At 35.9% G+C, this 24,567-nt stretch overlaps 2 protein-coding genes across 3 annotated transcripts; both read left to right on the forward strand.

The window, feature by feature from the left end:
* Nucleotides 1–18,662: 18,662 nt before the first annotated feature.
* On the forward strand, nt 18,663–19,400 carry LOC113312888. The gene has a single exon (XM_026561619.1). The coding sequence runs from the start codon at nt 18,663–18,665 to the stop codon at nt 19,398–19,400; it is 738 nt and encodes a 245-aa protein (XP_026417404.1).
* An 89-nt stretch (nt 19,401–19,489) lies between these two features.
* LOC113308820 lies at nt 19,490–22,761 on the forward strand. Of its 2 annotated transcripts, none has more exons than XM_026557273.1 (2): nt 19,490–20,053; nt 20,227–22,761. In XM_026557273.1, exons 1-2 carry the CDS (start codon nt 19,527–19,529, stop codon nt 20,498–20,500), a joined length of 801 nt encoding a protein of 266 aa, XP_026413058.1. In that variant the 5' UTR covers nt 19,490–19,526; the 3' UTR covers nt 20,501–22,761. The 2 variants fall into 2 exon arrangements, with proteins under 2 accessions (XP_026413058.1, XP_026413059.1); XM_026557274.1 differs by having other exon boundaries at nt 20,283–22,761.
* Nucleotides 22,762–24,567: the final 1,806 nt, after the last annotated feature.

Consider the following 24,567-nt stretch of genomic DNA (forward strand, 5'->3'; position numbering starts at 1 on the left):
GAAACAGTTCAAGTCAAATATCACTAACCTCATGTGGAAGGATAATTGATGTCGTTGTAGCTCCTTGCTTCTTCACATATTCAAGTCCTCGCAATACTTTCAAGTTAACCTATACGAAGTTTAACTCTAGTACATAATCAAGCGACTCTTAACATGAGTTTTGATTCACTAAAATATGGCAACCAAACTTGACATACCAACGCTTGGTGGGTTCAACCGAGCCATGCTCTAACAACCTCCCCCTTTGTCAATTTTAGTGACAAAACTCTTACATCATATGGATAAGCAAATTACAATAATTTATTACAATCCGCTTGATTCCCGATTCAACAGCACAGTGAGACTGCTTATATTCAATCCTTGAAAATGTCGCTGTTGACATTACAATAACAAAGAAAATACTCCCCCTAAGGAAGATAGGTAGATATTCAATCCGCACGTCTTTGTTATACCAATCTATATGACATGTTACTCCCCCTTAGTCTGTGCTTTGACTCTTTCATTAGATAAAACATTCAAGTACCAATGTTCTTTTCCTTAGTGATACCAATTAATATAAAATCAATGCCAGTATCACTTGTTTACTCCATATATTTCTCCCCCTTTTTGTCACAAAAATGACAAAGAAACGAAAAATAAAAGACAACACGAAAAGAACCTTACAAATCTCAGAATAGACTTGCAAACCTGTAGAGTTGGGCACGAGGGTTCCACACATCATGTTCTCATAACTAATATCCAAACTGAAACTACAAGTAGTCTTATTTTGATATGTTACCAAGGAAAAAATTGCCCGAAACAATTTTTCTCATTTAGTTTAGCAAACCAAAACGACTAATCACATTAGTTCCTTTGCGAAACCGATTGTTCAAAAACAACCGCATAATTCGATAAGACCAAAATAAAGAACAAACTCCATTTTTCTCATCAGGTTCTAATTATCCATAAACTTAGACCTTTTAATTTTAAACAAACCAAATACTAGGTTAGTTAACTAGCATATCTTTGTTTAGGCATTCAATTAGACTTGAATAACCGAAACCTCACTTTGATAAGACAAACTAAGATCAGAATTAACTTAGTTTCTTATCCGAAATCGAATTGGACTAAACAACTCATCCCGTACACATATTATTTCGTTAAGCCATAAATAATTCATACAAACCAAGATAAATCAAGTTGCATAATTATTCACCTCAACCGGAAGCAATTGAGACAATAATAAACATTATAAGCACCGCAATTGCACCATAATTTTGTAAGCCTAAACGATTGATACCATACAAAAGCAAGATAACAATAGTTTTTCTTAACCGGAACCAATTGAATCACACACACATCAATTGTACCGAAATTTTGTAAGCCTCAACGATTAATATCACACAATAAAGCAAGATAACAATAGTTTTTCTTAACAGGAACCAATTGAAACACACATCCACACACACATTATGGAATAAATATCAATTGAACCTAAATTTCGTTAAGCAAAAGCATCAATATATATAATATAAACTCAGGCTTTTCTTAAACAGGAAAACAATTAACTAACAAGATTGTTACCTCAAATTTTGCATCCACTTCTCCAATATGATTGCATCTTCGTCCAGGGAGAATTGATATCGAAATATCACCACGTTGTCATCCTTATGCGTGAAAAAAAGAATAACAACATACCTCAACCTTTACCAGAGAAAGGTTGAAAACCGATTTTAAAAATTGCAAGCAAAAGTTGAAAACCGTCGAAACACATATACTTTTATGCTAAACCAAAACCGATTCAACATATTGTGACTTTTTCACATACTGTTTCTATTATAACCCCTCATAATCCTTTGATAAAGCCTACCTACTAGGGCTAGAACTTAATCCCGCTAAATCAAAAAGTCACCCAAACTATGAGGGTTCACAATATATGAGATCGAATATTTAGGTAATAAAACCGAAATCAAATATCCCATAAACCAATTTGCAATACGCCATAAATGTTCAACATAAAATAAAGTATTGCAATTACATCAATCTTATAGGAAATTGAATTGCGAAACCAACGCAAAAAGAATGAGGTCATTCTGAGTTCGGACGAACAAGTTGTGTGCAAAACAATTTTACACTTTTTCGTAAGGGGACCTCTCACTAGGATCGGTTCCCTAGGGGGCACTAGGATCGGTTCCCATGTGTTACTTGTGACAGATCACAATACTAAACTGTTTTCGACATAACTTTTGCATACGATGTTCGAATTCAGTGATTTTTGGCTCGTTTCAACCGTAAAAACAAGAACTACACATATATGATGAGTAAATATCAACATCATAAACTCACAATTACCGTTTCTATCAAAACCTCAAATAGAGATAGAGAGAGTATGAGTATAGAAGAAAAGAAAAGAAATCTCCTAAAGATGTTAATTAGTCATATAATAACCGAGAGATCATGAGCTCAGTTTTTCATGTGCTTCCTCACCTTTTAAAAATATTGAGCACTAATGGTGAGCATGCACATTCTAACATAACTAGGTTGTGTTGAGTTGATCCTTGTATTGTTCGTCACGAGTGACTAAGACGGAATCATCATTCTTGACATCTTGCTTGTTTTTTTTCTCTTGTTCCATCTCTTGTTTTTATTCTTTGACTTGTAATGTAGAGCGTCATTATCACAACCTTTACTAGTACAAGAGATTTCAGACATAATGTCTTTCTTTAGCCTTTCAACAAGACTCTTGTAATTATTGTCACCAATAATTAACAGTTGAGAGTCATTCTTGTGACTAAATTTTGGTCCCTTCTTGGCTATGGAGGACTTAAGGACCCATTTAGAGTTGGGTTTCGCAGGAGCAGCTTTCTCCTTCATACCATTAGGATCATTGTCCTTTTGAATATTTGGCGAAACATCTTTTCTCCAATTTGGAACATCAGATCTTGTTTTTGCATTAAAAAGTCATCTCTCTTTCGATAATTGGGTCTTTTATGAAATGACCTTGTTGAGTGATATGCAAAATTTGAACTATCATTGTAATAATTCTTATACCGATCTGAGTTCTTATGAGGAGAAAACTTAGCCAATTCGTTTGATGCAAAAGAAAGTGCATCTTGCATCTTACGAACTTTGCATCCCCATTGCAAGTGTCCTATATTACCACAATAATAACAATGCTTAGTATAAATATACAAAGTATGAGTTTTAATGTTACCTTTTTGTGGATCCTCTTGCATTGGAGCTTGACGAATTTTTTTTTTTTTCTTCTTCTTCTTCTTCTTCTTCTTCTTCTTCTTCTTCTTATCCTTGTTCAACGTTGTTGCCTTCTTGACAGACTTCTCTTCTTTACAAGAAATATGAGCATCTTTGTCATCAGTGGAAGCCTCTGATTGAGAAGAATTAGTAGCTTTAACAAATTTTACCTCTTTGTTAATATTTGAAGCATCTATTCCCTTATAGACCAATCCTCGTGTATCACGATGATTTCTGCTTGCTTCTAACATTGAGGTTAACTTATTTGAGCTTTCATTGGATTTTTTCAGTTCCAAAATTTCTTCTTCCAACATCTTGATTTTATCAAGAGCACCGGCTAGATCAGCCTCAAGGCGTTTTTCTCGTGAGAGATATACACCTTCTTTCTCTTCAAAACTCTTTTGTTGAGAGTTAATCCTTGCACCAGATTCAACAAGTTTCTCTTCCAACAAGTGAATTTTTTCAAGATCAACATCACGATCTTTCTCTAACAATTTTGTTTGAGAGAGACTAGTACTGGCTTTTTCTTCAAGACCCTGTACTTGTCGAGAATTAAACATTGCTTCCGATTCAGCACGTTTCTTTTCCGACAAAAACAGTTCTCTTCGAAGATTTTCACATTCTAATTTCTTAGAATTTAGATCGTTTGTACGATCTTTAAGAAGATAATCACGGTTTCGGAAACCAATATAATAACCTTGAAAAACCTTCTTCAGTTTCTTGTTTTCACGACAAAGAGGAGTCATAAAACCAAGAAAATCCGAAGTTCTCAGCTTTTCATTTTTCAAAGGTTCCAGCAGTTTAGAGTATTATGAGATATCCTCTTCTACTTCTTGTTCAAAATCTGAGTCATCATCATCGAAAATTTCATCTAACCCTTCTTGTAGACGTATTTTCCATTCGTCATCGGTTTCTACATTATTAACAAGATTAACTTGTCTCGTAGAATCTCTAGAGATGATTTCTTCAGATATAGAATCGTAGATGCCATCATCAAGTGTTAATTCACAACTCTTGATGTCTTGCTTTACGTTAACTGAATCATTCATTAGATTCAATTCTTATAGGTTGGATCGCACCAAACACAGATTGTTAGATCTTTTCGTGTTTGCCTGCTCTGATACTAATTGAAAAGGCGAGGGTACCCAAATATACCTCAAGCTAAAACTTTTCCTACCTATAAGTCCTTTCTCCGAAAGTGATTGTCTATGGACTGAGTCTAGACAATATAACTAATCGGTTCACACTTCTTGTGATCGTCTATGGATACGAGATCGAGACAATACAACAACGAAGTATGTTTACTTGATACAAAGGTTCATACTTAACCAAACACAATAGGATTGCTGATCAAGTAAATAGGAATTAAAGTTTGTATAATTTACTTTAATTATAATAAAACAATTATAATGCGGAAAATAAAAGTAAATGACACAGCAAGATTTTGTTAACGAGGAAACCGCAAATGCAGAAAAACCCCGGGACCTAGTCCAGAATTGAATAATCTCAAGATTAAGCCGCTACACAAAATTACACCTAACTTCGTATAGTTGACACCAAGTAACTAATCCTATGGCTCACTTAGTTCCGTCTGTATTCCCACGCCTCCGACCTATGAATAAGTCACGTACTTGGAACAATCCCTTTGGTTCGTATTCCAAACAGTAAAGGAACAAGAAATCTGTTTGGTATCAACTCTATTCAACCAAGTGATATGAGTCAGACAAAGTCTCTTCCGTTTATCTTAACATAAACTCCTTCGTCGGGTCTAAATCTATCTTATGTTCAATAACCCTAAGGTAAGGGATATTTTGTTTTTGGTACTCAGGTTTTGTCCAAGTTTTGAGTTTGGTCTAACATTTGTCCAGCTTGGCGTTTGGTACCCGGACTTCACGTTGACCTTTGTTGACTCTGTTGGGACAAATTTTCAGTTAATTAAATATGTAAATACTAAAACATCTTTCACTTTAGTAACAATGACTAACCAAGTCCTAACCTATTGTACCCAATCACACCGATCTAAACCCGAGTCCCACCGGTCCAAACTAATGACTCACGAACTCTTTTTTATTCCCTCTGTATTTGTCGTATTTGCTACCACCTCCCTCTTTCTTCTCCACTATAAACTTTTATTCTTTCTTTTTGTAAAGATTTAGAAACTAGGGTTCGATTTTGGAGATTTTGATGAAAATAGAAGCGAAACAGAGGTTATCTGATTGTTGTTGCAGAGATGATTAGGATTTAATTTGCTTCAGTTAAGGATTTGATTTCTCTTTAGGTTTCAATTTGGGTTCATCATAGTTACGATTCAATTCAGTAAGGGTTGTTGTTATATCCAACGTTGGTATAAAAGATTAAGGTCGATGTTTCACCGCCTTGTGTAGTTCTTGTATGTGCTTCATCAAATCAGTGTGTGTCAGAATCATAACAGTGCTAGTATTGTAGATATGTTCGCCATATCTTGGTTATTGTCCTGCTAGGGTAAGCTTCAGTTGGGATTTTATTTGCATTTCAATAGTTGATTTTGACGAATCTTGTTAGGTTTCAATTTGGGTTTATAATAGAATCGATTCAATTAGGGTGGTTCCAATCAGTTGCTTGAAATTGGGTTTCTGTTAAATCTTGTTCTTGTGGTGTGTGAATTGTGTTTGCTAGGGTTTTACCCAATTCCGCAAATTGAATTTTCATTCTTAATTGCAATCAAAGAATGATGACGAACTGGGTTGCTAGAGTTTCAATTTAGGGAAGAACATCAATAAGGGTTTTTCCATTAAACTGCTAATGGCCATGCTAACGGTGTTAACTAAATAGATTTTATTTAATTTTTTAAAATAATTACTAAACAGAAGTCAAGACTTAACGGGTCAACGCAGATCAACGTCATTTCCAAGTACCAAACGCCAAGCTGGACAAATGTTAGACCAAGCTCAAAACTTGGACAAAACCTGAGTACCAAAAACAAAATAACCCCTAAGGAAATCGTTTAAGATTAATCCAACAACACCTTTAATCCGAAGAACCGTGTTGATGCCAATCTACTCAATTAATCAATCCAATCTACCACAAGGATAAATCGATTATTAATTGGATCCTCTTTTACCGAAACAAGTATTGTGCACACCAAAGATTATAAAACCCAAGTCAGATCTTCAATATCTTCTTTGTCTTCAAAATTTCTTAAATCTTCAATAAAAACCTGCACACAATCACTTGAATCTCTTGTGATCAATCACGCACAGAACGGAGTCTGTCAACAATGGATTATCACAAGATCGTCTTTAGAACTAACAACAGTCTAAAGATCCCTGTCGAAACTCTGAACTAGTTTGAGTGAATCTTATATCAGAAGAGAAGATTCTCAAGAATAAACAAACTAGGTGCAATCAGATTTCAACCACCGTTAGTCAATCAAATCAATCGAAAACAAAGATAAACCGCAATTATCTAGTTTCCCACCAACTGGTCGCGCTAGAGCTTCTCAATCCCAAAGAAGACTTTAAAACGAGCAGCCGTAAGAGATTTCACCTAATTATATTACTCTCCTCTCCGATAGGCGGCTACACCAGTAACAAAGACAAAAGAGGAAGTATGTTGTTACGAAGGATTAGTTTGCTAGAAAGGCAAACTTTGTGTATTTATAGACAAGGAAGTTTGGACATCAAGGAATTTCCAAAACCGAAAATATTCTCAAGATATTCATAAACGCACAGATTCGGTTTTCATAATTCCTGGAAATACTCTGTCCAAAAATAACAATCGAAATCTCTTGGAAAATATAATTAGTAAATGCACATTACCAATTCTGTAATTTCCATATAAATGAAATTAATAACCTTAATTAAAAAATTCTTAACTTATTTGTGTTCGATCCTGGGATTCTCTTCCCTTAGCCGTTAAGGAATATCTTTGAACAATTATAGAAATAAACTTTCTCAGCACGTGTTCAAAGTTTGTCGACATCTTTACTTTGTAAGTTCTCTTCCACACTTACAACCTTGAAACCGATTTGCCACACTTCCAAACAAGTTTAGAATTGGTTCATCTGAATTTCAAGAACTATGTGATTGATCAAACCAACACTCAATCACAATCATGGGTTTACGGTTCTACCAAAACAAGTTTCGGTTCTACCTCCATGTGAGTACTACGCATAGTCACACTAGATTCCCAAAAGATTCGGTTGACTAGGTACTAGGATCGGTTCCCCACATATATATGGTATCTAACTTATATGTGTTGCACATGTTCACAGGATCGGTTCCCCTTTCTGCTGTAAACCTTGCTGCACCCCATACAAGGATCGGTTCTCCTTGATGCACTGCACCCCTTACAAGGATCGGTTCCCTTTCCCTTACAAGGATCGGTTCCCTTTCCCAAAGGCAGCCATAATCCGATCATACCAAGGTGATTACTTAAGATTGGTTTTACTAATAAAAGTTATACCAATATAAAAGTCAGGTCTTTGTGAATAGTTCTACTAAAAACACAACAAGTTGTGAGCGGTTCTACTTTATCACACATATTGGTTGTTCATAAGATATGAAATGAATAACAAAACTAATAACACCTGGCAATTTCCTTTTCGGTTCAAAAAACGAGTTTATGAACTAACTTCCTTAGAACACATGTAAACATTTTTCCCTAGGATGAAATCCTCACCTCATACCCATACATAATCACAATAACATTCAAATGATTATGGCGACGTCTTATCTACAAAGTTTAATGGTTAAGCAATAAACCTCGTATTGTATTCCTTAATATTATGTCTATCTAGAGTTCAAATATGCTTCGCATTTATGTTTTCAATATGCACGACTTGAAAGATACGTTAGGGAATGAAACAGTTCAAGTCAAATATCACTAACCTCAAGTAGAAGGATGATTGATGTCGTTGTAGCTCCTTGCTTCTTCACATCTTCAAGTCTTCAAAATACTTGTAATGTCTCATATCCTAATACTTTCAAGCTAACCTATACGAAGTTTAACTCTAGTACATAATCAAGCGACTCTTAACATGAGTTTTTATTCACTAAAATATGACAACCAAACTTGACATACCAACGCTTGGTGGGTTCAACCGATCCATGCCCTAACATTAGTGCTAAATGTTTTAAGATGATCCTGATTTTCTATACTATCCTTGTCGTCAGGGTAACTTAAGAATGATATAGAATCAGGAGGAATTTGCTGACAATTTTTAAGAGGCATAATCGAAGAGGTTCGACATGTCTTATAAGAATCACGATTGCAACTAATCATCTCCAATTTTAAATTAGACAGTTGGCATTCCAGATCTTCAACCTTTTCCAGTTGGAGTACTTCTGGAGAAGTAAGATTGTTTATCATGGAATAATCAGGACTGTTAGGCGGACAAACGTGATTATCAGCAAAAAGATTAAGAGAACCATCAAAGATATCATCCTCAGGACAGTAGTCAAGAGTATCCATCCATGCTTTAGTTATCTCACTCAACTCCATATTAGGACTTTCAGAAGTATCGTGGACACTTCTATAGCACTTGAGACAAGTTTCGCTAACATAGTTTTTCTGAACCTTTTTATTGATTGACTGAGCCTTCTTTTGAGGCTTTCTTTTACTCTGTCTAAGAGTTTTCTTAAGCTGTTGTATAAACAGTGACAAAGTTGAATTAAAGAAATTCTCATTCCTTTTATCAATCAATTTAGGAAGTCGAGACTTACTATCAGACGCAACAATATGGTTGCTGAACAAGTGACACTTCTCTCTTTGTTTAAGTTCAAGATCGAAATTTTTCAGTTTTCCAGCTAGGAAATTTCTGGAAAGAGTATCAAGGTTATTTTCCTCAATGATGTCATGCTTCTTAGAATCGTATCTAGATGGCAGCGATCTGATAATTTTCATCACAATGTCCTTTTCAGGAATAGTCTTACCCAATGCAAAATATGCATTAACGTTTTTAGACACTTTGTAACTAAACTCATCAAATGTTTCTTCATATGCCATACAAAGGTTTTCCCACTCAGAATTTAGGTTTTGAAGCCTAGCTTCTTTCTCACTGGTATTCCCTTCAAATACTGTTTTTAAGATATTCCAGGCTTCTTTAGACTTTGTGCACGTAGACACATGGTGTTGAATATCTGGGGTAATGGCATGTATGATAGCATTTAAGCCGTTAAAATTTTGCTTTGCAGCAAGGATTTCTTCCAGACTATATCTACCAATATCCTTAGGTATAAATACATCACCTTCTGTATTAACCGGAGGATCATAGCCATTAACAACAAGTACCCATGTTTGAGAATCACGAGCTTGAAGAAAACACACACAACAATTTTCCACCATAAGTAGTTTGAGCCATCGAAGACTGGTGGTAAGTTTATGGAGATAGAATTCATGTCCATAGAGTCAGATCGCTACAAACACAGACTTATAAGGTCTTTAAACGTGTTTGCCTGCTCTGATACCAATTGAAAAAGCGGGGGTCTAACAACCACACCCAATATTTCGCTTAACAATATGTATGGAAAAACTCCAATATACTTTCAAGAAAATCAACTAGACAGTCAGACTCAATCTTATTAAAAGTATATCAAAGAGCTATATCTCACCTTATCGATTCAATACTTACTCAAGCAAATAGAAATCTGCGAGTCTAATTGAATACAAGAGAAATCACTTGAACGGTACCAAAGACCAATGTTCAAGGATCAATCAATTTCAATCAACAACCAAAGGTTGGATTTCCCAATTGATCGATTCAATGCACAACCTGTGATATTTCAATTATATAACAAAATATAATGAGGAAAAGAAATAACACAGACACCAAAAGTTTTGTTAACGAGGAAACCGCAAATGCAGAAAAACCCCGGTACCTAGTCCAGATTGAACACACACTGTATTATGGCGCTACAGATACTAGCCTACTACAAACTAACTTCGGTCTGGACTGTAGTTGAACCCCAATCAATCTCACATTGTCCAAGGTACAATTGCGCTCCTTACGCCTCTGATCCCAGCAGGATACTACGCATTTGATTCCCTTAGTTGATCTCACCCACAACTAAGAAATGCTATGACCTAAAGTCGAAGACTTTAATAAACAAATTTGTATCACACAGAAAAGTCTACGGTAATAGATAAATCTGTCTCCCACAGAAATACCTACGAGTTTTTGTTCCGTCTTTTGATAAATCAAGGTGATCATGAACCAATTGATAACCCGGACTTATATTCTCGAAGAACAACCTAGAATTATCAATCACCTCACAATAATCTTAATCGACTAGCGAAAAAAGATATTGTGGAATCACAAACGATGAGACAAAGGTGTTTGTGACTACTTTTCTATCTTTCCTATCGGAGAAATTAATCTCAAGCAAATCTTACAATTGTACTCAAATATGATAGAAACAACAAGATCAGATCACGCAACTACAGAGAAAATTATTGGGTCTGGCTTCACAATCCCAATGAAGTCTTCAAGTCGTTAACCTACAGGGTCTTGATATAAACCTAAGGTTAAAGGAGAATCGACTCTAGCTAGTACAACTAGTATCACACAGGAGGTGTGGGGATTAGGTTTCCCAGTTGCTAGAGTTCTCCTTTATATAGTATTTCAAATCAGGGTTTGCAATCAATGTTATCTTAGTAACAAAGCATTCAATATTCACCGTTAGATGAAAACCTGATTAGATTCAAGCTAATATCTTTCAACCGTTAGATCGAACTTAGCTTCTTACACACAAATGAAATGCACTTTTATTTAGGTTTGTGTAACCGTACCCAAACATGTACATTTAGTTGGTTCAATAGTAGTTAACCAAATGGTTATCCATATGAGCACTTTAATATCAACCATATTCATCTTAACCATAACTAGTTCAAATGACTCAAGAGAACTAGTTAGAGAGTTGTTCAATTTCTTAGATCTCATAGAAGTATATAAGACAGAATCAAAGAAAAACGGTTTGATTCACTCGGATCAATTCATGAACTTTATAGCCACGGTTTGCAAGTATGCATTCCTTAGTTTATATAACTTTATGTTCACGAATAATCGTTTTTAGAAACTAACCCACTTAAGTACGCATACTGCTACGCGGACTTAAGTACCCGGAATAAGTTTGTTTTCAGTTCACAAACTCCAACAGAAATTCACGGGATGTGAACTTCCGACAGTGCGCGTACTGGTACGCGGACTTCAGTTCCGGTTTTCCTGAGCAGCAAAGTACGCATACTTTGGTTCAAGGAATAAGGACTTGGACACGTATGAGTTATCACACAATGCTTAGATCCTTTCAAGGTTATATTCAAAACTCTCATTTCAATCATTGAAACATTCTTAGAGGACGTTATATACTTGTTGTTCACAAGCTATTTTTCGTCAAAGCGATTTTCAAGTAATTGAAACTAATATGACTTTCGTCATTAGTAAAGATGAACTTGGCCAAAACGAAAGCTTAACAACACATATTTCGAGAAATAGATAAGCGAGATAAACTCGTCTCGAAATAGCAAATGTGTATAATCATAGTCTATATAGCAATACGACTTTTGTCTTAAGATAGGAGATAGAGTAGATAGACTTTTGAGTGATAGATAAGTTCAAGTCTACACATACCTTTTAGTCGATGAAGTTCCACCAGTTCCTTGAGTATTTCTTCGTCTTTGTATGATGATCTCCATGGAGTCTAGAGCTCAACAACACTTTCTATCCTAGTCCGAGACTTAGCTAATGGTAGACTAGAAATCAAGACTTATAGTTTTGATCACTAACATTTACAAACATGCTTAAGATAGCAATGCATGCGAGTTCGACTGAGCAGTGCTCTAACAAAACCATCAACATAAGCAAACACTAAAAAGAAACATTCATTTCGAGGCGTTTGCAAATGTTTTCGATTCACCTTGCAAACCTGAGACGGTAGAGGTTGTCGTCTTCTATTTCTTGCACTTTCCACATATGTGTTAATGCTTTTTAATGATCAACTAACCACACCTATAAAAGAAGAATTACACTAGCTAGTTATCAACAAACAAGCATATAAGTAAAATATATAATTCATCACATACAATAAAATTTTGTTTTACCAATAAATACATATAACAACCTTCAGTAGACTGTCTTCCAACACTTTCCATGATATGCTTGTGAATAAAGCGTGGTTAGGAGATTCTACCTCTATATTCTCCCTATGTACTTGGTGTAGATGGAACCTCCATCACCAGTGGTAAGAAAAACCGTAACAAGATCTTCATTATGTATTTCAGATTTAACCAACTGAATGATATTTTCTTTCAATTATGCATTTCTTATATCAAAATATTTCTCTGGGGGTGGAAAACATTTGTGCATAAAACTTTCTTAGTCCATAATCCATCGTAATTATGATGCATCTATATTCCTCCTTCATCATGGATACACGGAACACCAAACACTATTAATAACTCTTCAGCTGAAGATATTTGGATGTATGTTGTGTCCCCAACTTTAAATTGAGATACACACTCTTGCCAAGGAATTTATGTGTCTGCTTCTAACAAAATTTGACAAGATTTCACCGTCTTATTCCATTCTGAGTTAATAATTTTTCTACTTGAAAAACATTCATCACATTCCAGAATGAACTCTTTTTCAACAGTGAAATATGCTCAACATATAAACATCCTTCTTCTTTCAGATTTCTAACACTAGTTGCAAGTGAAATGAAAGCAGCAAAGCTACCCCTGGATTTTCTTTACTAGCTTTATTTCCATCCTTGTCGACATAGAAAAAGGAAAAAAGTAATTATAAATGAATTATAACAATAAAATATCTATGATGCCAATGAATTCCTATTTTATAAGAAATGACAACACTTAAGATTTCATTGAACATAATGAAGTCCGACATTTAAGAAGTTCAGAGTTTCATCAAGCAGAATGAACGCCATCTACATAAATATGACCAACACCTGATAGTTCATCAAACAGAATGAACTCCTATAAGAAAACAAGTTGGTAGTTCAAAGTTCATTAAGCAGAATGAACTCCATTTACATAAGCATGAACACCTGATAGTTCATCAAACAAGATGAACTCCTATAAGAAAACAAGTAGGTAGTTCAGAGTTTCCTCAAACAGAATGAACTTATACATAAGCATGACCAACACCTTAGTTCAGCAAACATGATGAACTCCTATAAGAAAACAACTTGAAAGTCCAACATTCATAAAATAGAATGAACTCCATCCATATAAGCATGATCAACGCTTGATAATTCACCAAACAGAATGGACTCTTATAAGAAAACAACAAAAAGTTCAGAGTTCATTAAAGAGGATGAACTCCATCTACATATGCATGACCAATGCCTGAAAGTTCACTAAATGAAAAGGAAAGGGTACCAAATACACCACCAATTTTTTCGTTTGGCAACCTCTATAGACATTCCGGTTTGTAGTTACTGGTGTTGACAATGACGTTGATAATAGGTAGGTGATGTTCTGTGTGGGAGACTATGAGTAGCCAAAAAGAACAGTAACAAAGAAAGACGATGGAGATGGTGGTGGTCGTGTAGTACAGAAAACATAAACAACATAGGTTAAAGTTAAGTTTAATTGTACTTTTGTTTTGGTGTTTTATCACACATGTTAGGCTGCTACTCATGTGCTCGCTCGGATCAGAACAAGTGGAGCGTGTTTGAGATTTTGGGTAGGGACAGCTGGCAGGAGAAAAACAAGGTATATATATTAGCTGATATACATTTAGTAAAAGTTTAAGCCAATGCTTACATTCTAATTTTTGAACTTTTAACCCCCTCCCGTAGGTACCAAATTAAAGGGTAATGAACGAAAAATGTTTGATATATATATATTTTTATAAACTAGGTCTCAACCCTTGCCGTAACGGCACAAGCATTGATATGCGTTTCAAATGTATCCATCGATTCATACATGTCGTAATTGTCCGAGAAGAATCGAACCGATCAATCCAGGTTTAAATGTTTTGAGGAGTTGGTTAATAAACATGTCCTTATCCTCGAATCTTTTAATATTGTGTATGTAAGTCATACAACCCTTTGGGACAAACATAGTTAATCGTTAGAGCAAAGCATATGGGTAGCAGAACATTACTTCGTTCACTACTTCAAAAAATATCATCAAAGGTCATTCACCAAACTTGTAACAAAACTAAAAACACCTAAAATTACTTTAAAATCAATTAGATTAATCTTGCAAAATACGTTAGCATTAGAATTTAATTTTTCTCTTTGATATAAATTGTTGGGTTCCCAATTTACATAGATTTGTGTTTATTCATTTTCCTAAAATTTATAATAATATTTAATTCTTGATCCATTTCTTTTCTTGTCTCTTTACCTATTATCATGAACTATTTCTCAAGCATGCATAATTACACGAAGTTGGGGAGAAATGACAAAAACAGAAATCATGACAAAGGAGAATAAAGAGAGATGTGAGAAACTGAATCGATTACAATTAATTCACGCGTATCCTTGCATAATCCCATGAAGTATGGGAGAAATAATGATAGAAACAGAAACCATGAAGGGGAATAAAGAGAGATGTGAGAAACAGAACCGATTACAATTAATTCGCGTGTAGCCTTGGTCAAATTTTTTTATAGGTTTCATTTTTCTTCCTGCCCCCTAATCTTAAATCACAACATCTTCTTTTTTGGAAAAATCTAACCTTTAAAAATTGTTTTAATTTAAAAAAAAATGTAATCTAAAATCAAATTAAAACAAAAGAAAGAAAAATTAACCAATGATGACTAAATAATTTACCTATCTTAGGACACCTTTTCTCACCCTACTATTACTTCTTCTTCCACCACCACATTATCGTCACCACTCCACCAGTCTCACCAATAACCACCACCATTATTCCCACTGCCGATCCACCACCACCACCCACCATCAAAATCACCATTAATGCTTAATTTACCTATCTTAGGACCCCCTTTTCACCCTACTACCACTACTTCTTCCACCACCACATTATCGTCACCACTCCACCAGTCTCACCAATACCCATCACTGCCCACCATCACAGCCGCCATTAATGCTTACTGATATTAATATCAAATAAATTTATTATGTATCAACACAAATATATTCATTTGATTAATTAAAGAAACATTAATTATGAAATATCTATTGAAAATTTATTATTAAATTTTAATTAAAAGTGATCATTTATAGCGATAGATTTATATTCTGCAAGTATAAATTGATCGTTCTTTATCTAGCCTCACTTGTCCAAACTTTGTTTTGTATTCTTCAAATGTAATTAATTTTATTTTAATACTAAAAACCGTGATTTATTCGATCGGGTACTATAAATAGCCGGATTCCATTTGGGTGATCCAGCGGTCATGATCATATTGTCTTATATGATTTAGTATCCTCCTCAAAATAATTGTGTTTTGTCCTTACCAGTTGTGCTAAAAACAACCAACTACTTCTATCACAATAAAATGTTCCCATTTTGTAAAGACACAAAGCTATTATTGTGCACTACTATTCACTAACATCCACCAACGTACGTAAAAACCAGCCACACCCACTATTTTTTCCACCACCAGTAATGTTACCATCTCCACCACTCAAAAATACCCACCACTATTAACCGGGGTCACTGTAGTACAATGGTAAAGTCATTGGGTGATGATACCAGTTACCTGAGTTCGAAACTCGCCAACACCAAATTATTTACCGATATATATATATACACACATATAGTTTTTAATAAATTTATTTATTAATAAAAATATGTATTTATTAGATTCATTAAATGAACATTTAATGTTACCACCTCCACCGCTCACAAATGAACATTTAATGTTACCACCTCCACCGCTCACAAATACCCGCCACTGTTTCCACCACCCACTGCTTCTTTCACTACCACCATTAAAACTTATTAATATAATTTTTAACCGGGGTCACCGTAGTACAGTGGTAAAGTCATTGCGTGATGATACCAGTTACCTGAGTTCGAAAATCGTAGCACCAAATTCTTTACCGATCAATATATACATAGTTTTTATTAAACTTATTGATTAATAAAAATATGTATTTATTAGATTCATTAAATGAACATCTATTATAAAAAATTAATTAATCATTCATCATGAGCAATTAATAGGACACTAATTAATAAAGTATCTATAATGGTTAGTTGAAAAAACCACGATCATAAATTTATCCCTTCTAGACAAATCTCAACCGTTTTTTATCTAGCCTAACTTAGCCAAACTTTATTTTGTATTCTAGATGATATTATAAAATTTAAAAATGAAGTTGTGAGAGCGCTTCTGAGATTTCAGCGATAATCTCCCCGAGATAAAATTGTACCAACCAGTCGTGACCAAGACAAACCAACATTTGAGATTGATTTGAAAACAAAAAGACTTGTTATCGAAACAACAACGACAGGAACACAAAAGACTATTTCCAATCTTATGGTATAGGATAGAAGTGTCTTTGCATTTTTTCTCTCTCCTCGGAGAAAACCGTAGTTCCTGAAATCCTTTCGTTTCTATGATTTCTTACCTCAAATTTTCATCAGTTCAATCCAATCTGCATCTATTTTTTTGTTAAATCCCCAATTAAGATCATCTAATATAATCTCGATTCACATAAGAATTGTCAGGGATCCTCAAAGCTCTCAATTTGATAAGTTGAAGCTGCTGTTGTTTTAAGTTTTGACGAAGACAAATTGAACACAAGTACCCATCATCTACTAATGATTATCACCGCTGGTGGAGAGCCTTGTTAACTCATTGACTGTGATTCCGGTAAGTTTGCTCTAAATTAATCCATGAATGTCTTTCTTTCATTTTCTACCCAATTCGCATGATTTTAGGATTTACTGTTACCCTTAATTTCAGCCTTTTCTGTAGCCACCTTCCCACTTCGATTCTCATTACAACCATCTTAATTTTGATAACGCTTATCATCATCTACTGCTTGTTTTTGGCTATATATACTTGCTTGCTTTCTGTTCATGTCCTTCATACATTTCTTGGTTATATCAAATCTGTTTTATCATCCGTCAAAATGGCTGAGCATGAAGAAATCCTTCAAAAGATGGCAACTTTGCTGTCCAATCCGCGTCCGTCTCTTTCTGTTTGTCTTCCGGGCGCTTCAAATGAATCCACCTGTGATTGGAAAAAATGTCTAGCCATAAAGTTCATCTCTGGTCATGAGTATGCTATCCCTGATCTAAAAGAAAAATTTCAACGTTCTTGGAGTTTTGGAAAGGCTGTGCATATTACTGAATTCCATGAATGGTCTTTCTTGCTGAAATTTAGTAACCAGCGTGATGTGGATATGGTGGTGGATGGTGCACCTTGGCTTTTTTCTGATGACCTGATGTTATTCGAAAGATGTGATAAAGATAAATCCCCTCGTGAGTATCAGTTCAACTACTCTCCTTTCAATTTTCAGATGTATGGGTTACCAGTTAATCACTTAGACATTGATTCTGTTTTCAAAATCGCAAAGGAAATTGGAGACCCTTTTCCTCCACTGGAACTTGAAAGTGTGAATCGGGGAAAGTTTGCACGAACCAAGATAAACATGAAAATCTCTGAGGTTCTCCCTAGCAACATAGAAGTTGTCCTTACTTCTGGAAAAAGGGTTGAAGTTAATCTCAAATATGAGCGTCTACCCAAAAGATGTCACTTTTGTGGTCTTCTCGGACATTGCATGAATAAATTGTTCAAGATACCAAGAGCTATGTGATCTGAAGTCAAACAACAATTTATCAGAAGAATTGAAATCTTAGATGGAGAGCATGCTTATTCCAAAGTTTACCGAGAACATACAGGCAGGTTTCAAGCCAATCCGTGGGGTTCCCAAGCGAAGGGCTGGGCTAGTAGGGGCAGTCGATCGGTTTGTGCAAACCTCCTCTCCAATCTCTACTGATCTGACTCTTGCTATTCCGTCAGTTACAGAACCTGCCTCCCCAATCATAAATGCTAATAATTACCCCATGATTCAATCATGCAAGGAAAGTAGCTCATCACCAAGCCTCCAATATAATGAAGCTACAGTTACAAACGTTTCAATGAGCACAACCACTACTGTTATGAAACAGCCTCCGATGGGTTTTAAGGAAGGCCCCTCCAGCTTAATTCTCCCCAAGCTTCTATATCGAAGGTCCTTAGTTTTCTAAATTCTAAGGAAACAACTAGTAATGTTCAACATTCTCCTGTCAAGTCAGATGGCAATCCGAAACACACCTATAAGCGCCGTGAGAAGATTGCTGGTCCTTCTACTATAAAAAAGTTCCTTCAAAATTCCAACCTCCAAGCGTCCTATGGATGTTGACATAGATGTTACTCAGAATATCAAACGACCTTGTTTGACCAAGATTTCGGCTAACATGGAAGATGAGAGGGTGGTGGCGGCTGACCCAAAACAGCCGCAAGGACGATGTTAATCTTCTCATGGAACTGTCGAGGGTTGAGAAATGACTCGACAGTTCTGGCTCTCAAATCATTTCTCCGTGCTACGAATCCATCGATAGTGTTCTTAAGTGAAACAAAAGCTACTTCTACTGCTTCTAGTTTTCATATAACTACTTTAGGCTTCAATAATTATGCATTTGTTGGGTCATCTGGTTACAAAGGTCTTAGTGGAGGATTATGGGTGCTTTGGACTGACGATGTATGCGTCAACATAGTGTCCAAAACAGCGTCTCGGAGGAGACTAATGCTGATCCTTGGTCCCTGCTGTGTGTTTACTGTCCGCCAAATCCCGCAGAACATCGGCAGTTTTCGTGAAGATATCATCCAGTTTGGAGCTACACATTCTGAACCTTGGTGCTGTATCGGTGACTTTAATGCCATTTATGACTTCTCTGAGAAGGAAGGTGGACGTCCTTTCGAAAGTACAAATATGGATAGCTTTAGGGAAATGATCTCGACAACAGGTCTCATCGATCTTGGGTATGCTGGACCGGCATATACATGGATAAACAATCAAGCTTCTCATAGCCATATTAGACAAAGATTGGACCGAGTGCTTGCTTCTCCTGATTGGTGCTTTAAATTTCAGCATACTGCTGTAAATCACTTACCAAGACTTGGTAGTGACCAATCACCCATTTTATTAAATACAATGAGAATTTTACAGCGTTATATACCATCTTTTAAATTTGAAGCTCACTAACTCAAACACCATCAGTTCCTCCCATTCATCAAGCAAAGATGGCAATCTTCAGCAGGTGATTTCCAGAATAGATTAACTGACTTATCTCTGGAAATAAAAAAATGGTGCTCACAGAATATTGGTAATATGGAGAAGAAAATTGCTGACCTTAAAAGAGAGTTGCTGGCCGTCCAAAGCTCGCCTGGCTCAAGTTCCAACATCTCTAAAGAAAAAGCTATTCAAGATGAAATAGAACTCTATCTAGCAATGCAAGCTGTATACTGGAGAACACGTTATAAGCAAGAAGAAGTGAATGATGGTGATAGAAATACAAGATTTTTCCATCAATCAGTAATCAACCGAAGGTCAAGAAATAAAATCTCTGCAATTCAGCTAGAAGACTCTTCATGGACCATTGATCAATCAATTATCTCCCAAGAATTTGTGAAGTATTTCAGTAATATGTTTAAGGCTGATCCGCAAAATCCAGCTGACTTCTCTTTCCTTGATTCCCTTCATGCCATTTCTCCTGAAAATTGTACTGCTTTGAATAGTATACCGGATAAAGATGAAATTTTGTCTGTTATCAAGTCAATGGTTCCTACAAGGCTCCTGGACCAGATGGCTATTCAGCTCTTTTTTACAAAAAGAGTTGGACGTTCATTGGTGATGAGGTAACTTCCTTTATTCAAAATATTTTCTCAACTGCTTGCTTACCTGATAATCTTAACCATACTAACATTGCTTTGATCCATAAGGTTAAACATCCTTCAACTCCGATGGACTATAAACCTATTTCATTATGCAATGTTCTGTATAAAGTGGTTACTAAAATCATCACTAACAGGCTAAGGGGTTTTCTGAAAGACATGATATCATGGAACCAAAATGCTTTTGTTCCAGGCAGGCAAATCATCGACAATATAGTGATTACCCAAGAGATCCTTCATTCAATGCGGTCGACATCAATTCAATCAGGGGTCTTCGCTTTGAAGGTCGATATGTCAAAAGCGTATGACAGAGTGAGTTGGAGCTACCTTGATCAGATTCTAAACGGTTTCAGAATAACCGGAAATATCCACAAGCTAATCATGAACTGTGTCTGCAATACTTCTTTCTAACTGCTTATTAATGGTTGCCCGCAAGGTAATTTTCATGGAGAAAGGGGCCTCCAACAAGGGTGTCCACTTTCTCCATATTTGTTTATTATGTGTACACAGGGTCTCTCTTGGTTACTCAATAAAGCAGCAAGTGAAGGTCGTTTTGAGGGCTATAAAGTAAATCATTAAGCCCCTTGCATCACGCATCTGATGTTTGCCGACGACTTATTTTTCTTTGGTCGTGCCACCAACAGGTCGGTGCAAGCCATCAAAGATATTTTGGGGGAGTATGAAAATTGGTCTGAACAGAAAGTCAACCACACAAAGTCCTCAATCCACTTCAGCAAAAAAATGAATCCGCAACGAAAAATAGATTTTGCAGACATTCTTGGTGTGACAATTATGAAGAATACAGATAAATACTTGGGTTGGTTCTTGCTTCAGTCATGGTACTTGTGTGCTTCTTATGATTTTTTGATCCAGAAATTTTATGCAAAACTAAATGGTTGGAGGTCAAAATATCTAACTCATGCTAGAAGAACCATATTAATACAATCCACATTGGCTTCAATCCCTATTTATTATATGGGAATCTGCTTTCTTCCGGTCTCTGTTATTGCAAAAATAAAAAGAATACAATGTGCTTTTTGGTGGGGACACGAAGATTCAAAGAGACGGTTGCACTTTCTCAACTGGGATTATTTCTGCCGCCCGAAAAATGAAGGAGGACTAGGAATAAGAAACATGGAAATGGTTAACAAATCTCTTGTGGCGAAACTAGCATGGAGGTTCATCACAGAAAAAGATGCAATCTGGGTAAAATTATTAACAACCAAGTACCTAAAAAGTTCTTCGTTTTGGGAGTGCAATCGGCCAAAGAAAGTAAATAGAACTTGGGATAGTATTCTCAAAGTTCGAGATATGTTGAGACGGGGTGCTTGTTGGAGTGTAGGAACTGGTAATTGCATAAATCTGTTATCGGATCCTTGGATACCAAATCTCCCTCGATATAAGCCAATCTCCACTCCTAACCAACAAAGTATAACCAAGGTCAGGGAGCTGATAAGTGAGGATGGCAAGGCTTGGGACATTGACAGACTAAGAAACTCCTTCTCAGATTTGGAAGTTGAGGCTATTACGTCCATACACATACCACAAAGCTACTGTGAAGATCGTCTGGTTTGGACTTATATACCGACAGGTATATTCACCGCCAAATCTGTTTACAAACTTCTTCAGTCTGATATGGGTTCTACTTCTTCGTTATCAAATAATATGCATTGGAAATCATTTTGGAAAACAAAGGGATTAAGCCCAAGGGTATTACACTTTATATGGCGATTAGTGAGCGGAGCCTTAGCTCTAAAGGAGAATATCGCCAGACTTGTTAGAGAAGCAGACACAACTTGTCCGTTCTGCAAATCTTCTACGGAAACAACATGCACATTTTCTTTGAGTGTGACTTTTCAAGAAGGGTGTGGATACAAAGCCCTTTGGAATTCCGGTTAAGACCCGACAACGATTCGGTTGCAGACATCATTAATGAATGGTTTGTTTCTGATCCAAATGGTTATGGTTTAATGTTAGCTTGTCATATTCTATGGCAGATTTGGAAGTCCAGAAACGATTACATCTTTAAGAACCTTAATCCTAATCCTTCGTCAGTAAACATCAATGCGATTAGATTGTCTCAGGAATATGAGAATCATGACGACTGGGAAGAAGTAATATATGACAGTGTCAATGAGGAGAGGGGTAGCAACAAAGGCTGGAATACTTTACCACCAGATTACTACAAGATAAATGTAGATGGGGCTTTCATAAATTTAACGTATGATAGTGCTTGGTCAGCTGTAGCTAGAGATGAATATGGTCAATACCGAGGGTGTAGAAGCTGCTTCGGACGCTCATATTCTCCTCTGGAAGCTGAGGTAAAGAGCTTTCAACTAGGTCTACAATTGGCAAACGATCTGGGGTTTAAGAAAGTTATTCTCGAAGGAGATTCTTTAACTGCAGTACATCTGATCAAAGGCGACATCAATGATTTCCCTTGGAAGATTCGAGGCCTGCTATTTGATATCCAAAACCAGTTACACACTTTCGAAGATGTAAAGGTCACTTTCAGCAGTCGTGACACAAATGAAGCTGCTCACGATTTAGCAAAGTTTTCCTTGTCTAATAAAATATCTGATGCTTGGACTACATATGTCCCCCCTTGTATTACCAGTGCTTTGCACTCGGACTCTTTATGCAATTAATATAAGTGAAAACTACAATCACAACCATTTTTTAGACTACAACCATATCTTCGTGAAAAATTATTAGCAAACCCATTTTTAAAAAAATTGCGTTTTCTTCACGAAAAAATATTCTGATGATTTGCGAGATGAGTTTAAGAATTGGGTAAATAGATTTTGTTGATGAAGTTGTATATACAATGAAGGAGATGATGTTATTATTATGAATCATGGAGGAAAAAATTAGGAATCGAAGTAATAATTAGGGAGAAACAATTTTTGATTATAAATTTGTAGCGATCGGAGGTTATTAGAGGATAAATTGAAGGATTTTTGATGAATTTTTGAATCTGAGACTAAAATAGAGATTAGAGATCGTTTCGGTGCTGCTGTAGGTAACCGGTGAGTTAGGGTTTGAGATTGTTTCTGAAATAGAAAAATAAATTGATGATGGTTATCTGGAATCAGAAGTTGAAGATGGTGATGAAAGTGAGATAAAAGAAGTGACGTTTAACCTGGAGCAACCAGAGACAACAAAATTAGCAATTGGAGAGAGAACTGAGATGGATTTTGGAGAAGGCAGAGTAGAATCATCACCCATAGATGATTTTCTACAAGTCCAGGGACACCTGTAGTTCTTCCCTTCAATGTGCGTCGTTTTCCGAGGCTTCCAAGGAAACATCAGAGCTGATAAATGAAGCGGTAGAGAAACTAAATTCAGTCAGGTGTTTTGGTCTTACCGGCGGAGGCTCTCCACTTGGGTGTATCGTATTATGGAGAATTCTTTTTGAATCATCTCTAATTAATCTTCCATTGGATCTTATATATGAAAAACACAGTGAAAGAGTCAATCTCAGGGTTAAACTGTTAAACGATGCTGCCACAAACGATCAACTGGATCAAACTAGGCTGGAGATTGATAAACTATTGACAGCTGGGGAAAGCGTCCTAGCTGAATTTGTAGCCATGCAAAAAACGGTGACAGAAGTTACTTATTGCTTTTATAACTGGTGGTGCTGGTATGAGGAGTTCGAGTCATCTTGGGACTTTAAGCAAGCAGGATGACCGGAGTTAATTTATCAATATAGTGAGCACTTTGATTCTTCTATGTTTATTTTAATCTTCTAGTGGAGAATCCCATTTAAAGTCTTAGGTGCCACTGTGTTGATGATCATTAGAGAGGCATTTCACGGTAAAATCCATAAATTAATCCGCGTAAGTTAATAATTTACGGCTAATCAGTTAAAGTTAAGAAGTTAAAACTCTCCCAAGCTTGACGCAGTCTAGGATTAATTCTCGGCTCTATAAATAAGGGAAAGCATAGTGTGTAGCTAAAATATCGACAGTTCTTCTCAGTGACAAGCTGCTATTACCATGAGATTGAAGATTTTAGAAGGGTGATTGTCGCGCACGATGGAGCTTTTTACATCGAAGTTTTTCACAATTTTCTCGAAATTAGTTGCATAACACGTTCTGTAGTCTTTTTTTCTTTTTTTTTTGCATAACTTGTTATGCAGTCCAGAAAACGGTTGCATAACACGTTACACAACTATTTTTTTCTTAGTATTGGAACCAACAAAAAATAAGGTTGCATAACTTGTCATGCACCTACAATAATTTCCACATAACATGTTATGTAGTCGTGAAAATGGATGCATAACAGGTTATGCATCCCAAAATATGGCTTCATAATGCATTATGCATCGAGAAAATTGTTGCACAATCTTTTATGCATCAAGAAAATATATGCATAACATGATATGCTGTTATGCATCCCAAAATATGGCTGCATAATGCATTATGCATCGAGAAAATTGTTGCACAATCTTTTATGCACCGAGAAAATAGATG

Source organism: Papaver somniferum, chromosome 9 (assembly GCF_003573695.1).
Source record: "Papaver somniferum cultivar HN1 chromosome 9, ASM357369v1, whole genome shotgun sequence".
Taxonomy (NCBI): Eukaryota; Viridiplantae; Streptophyta; class Magnoliopsida; order Ranunculales; family Papaveraceae; genus Papaver; species Papaver somniferum.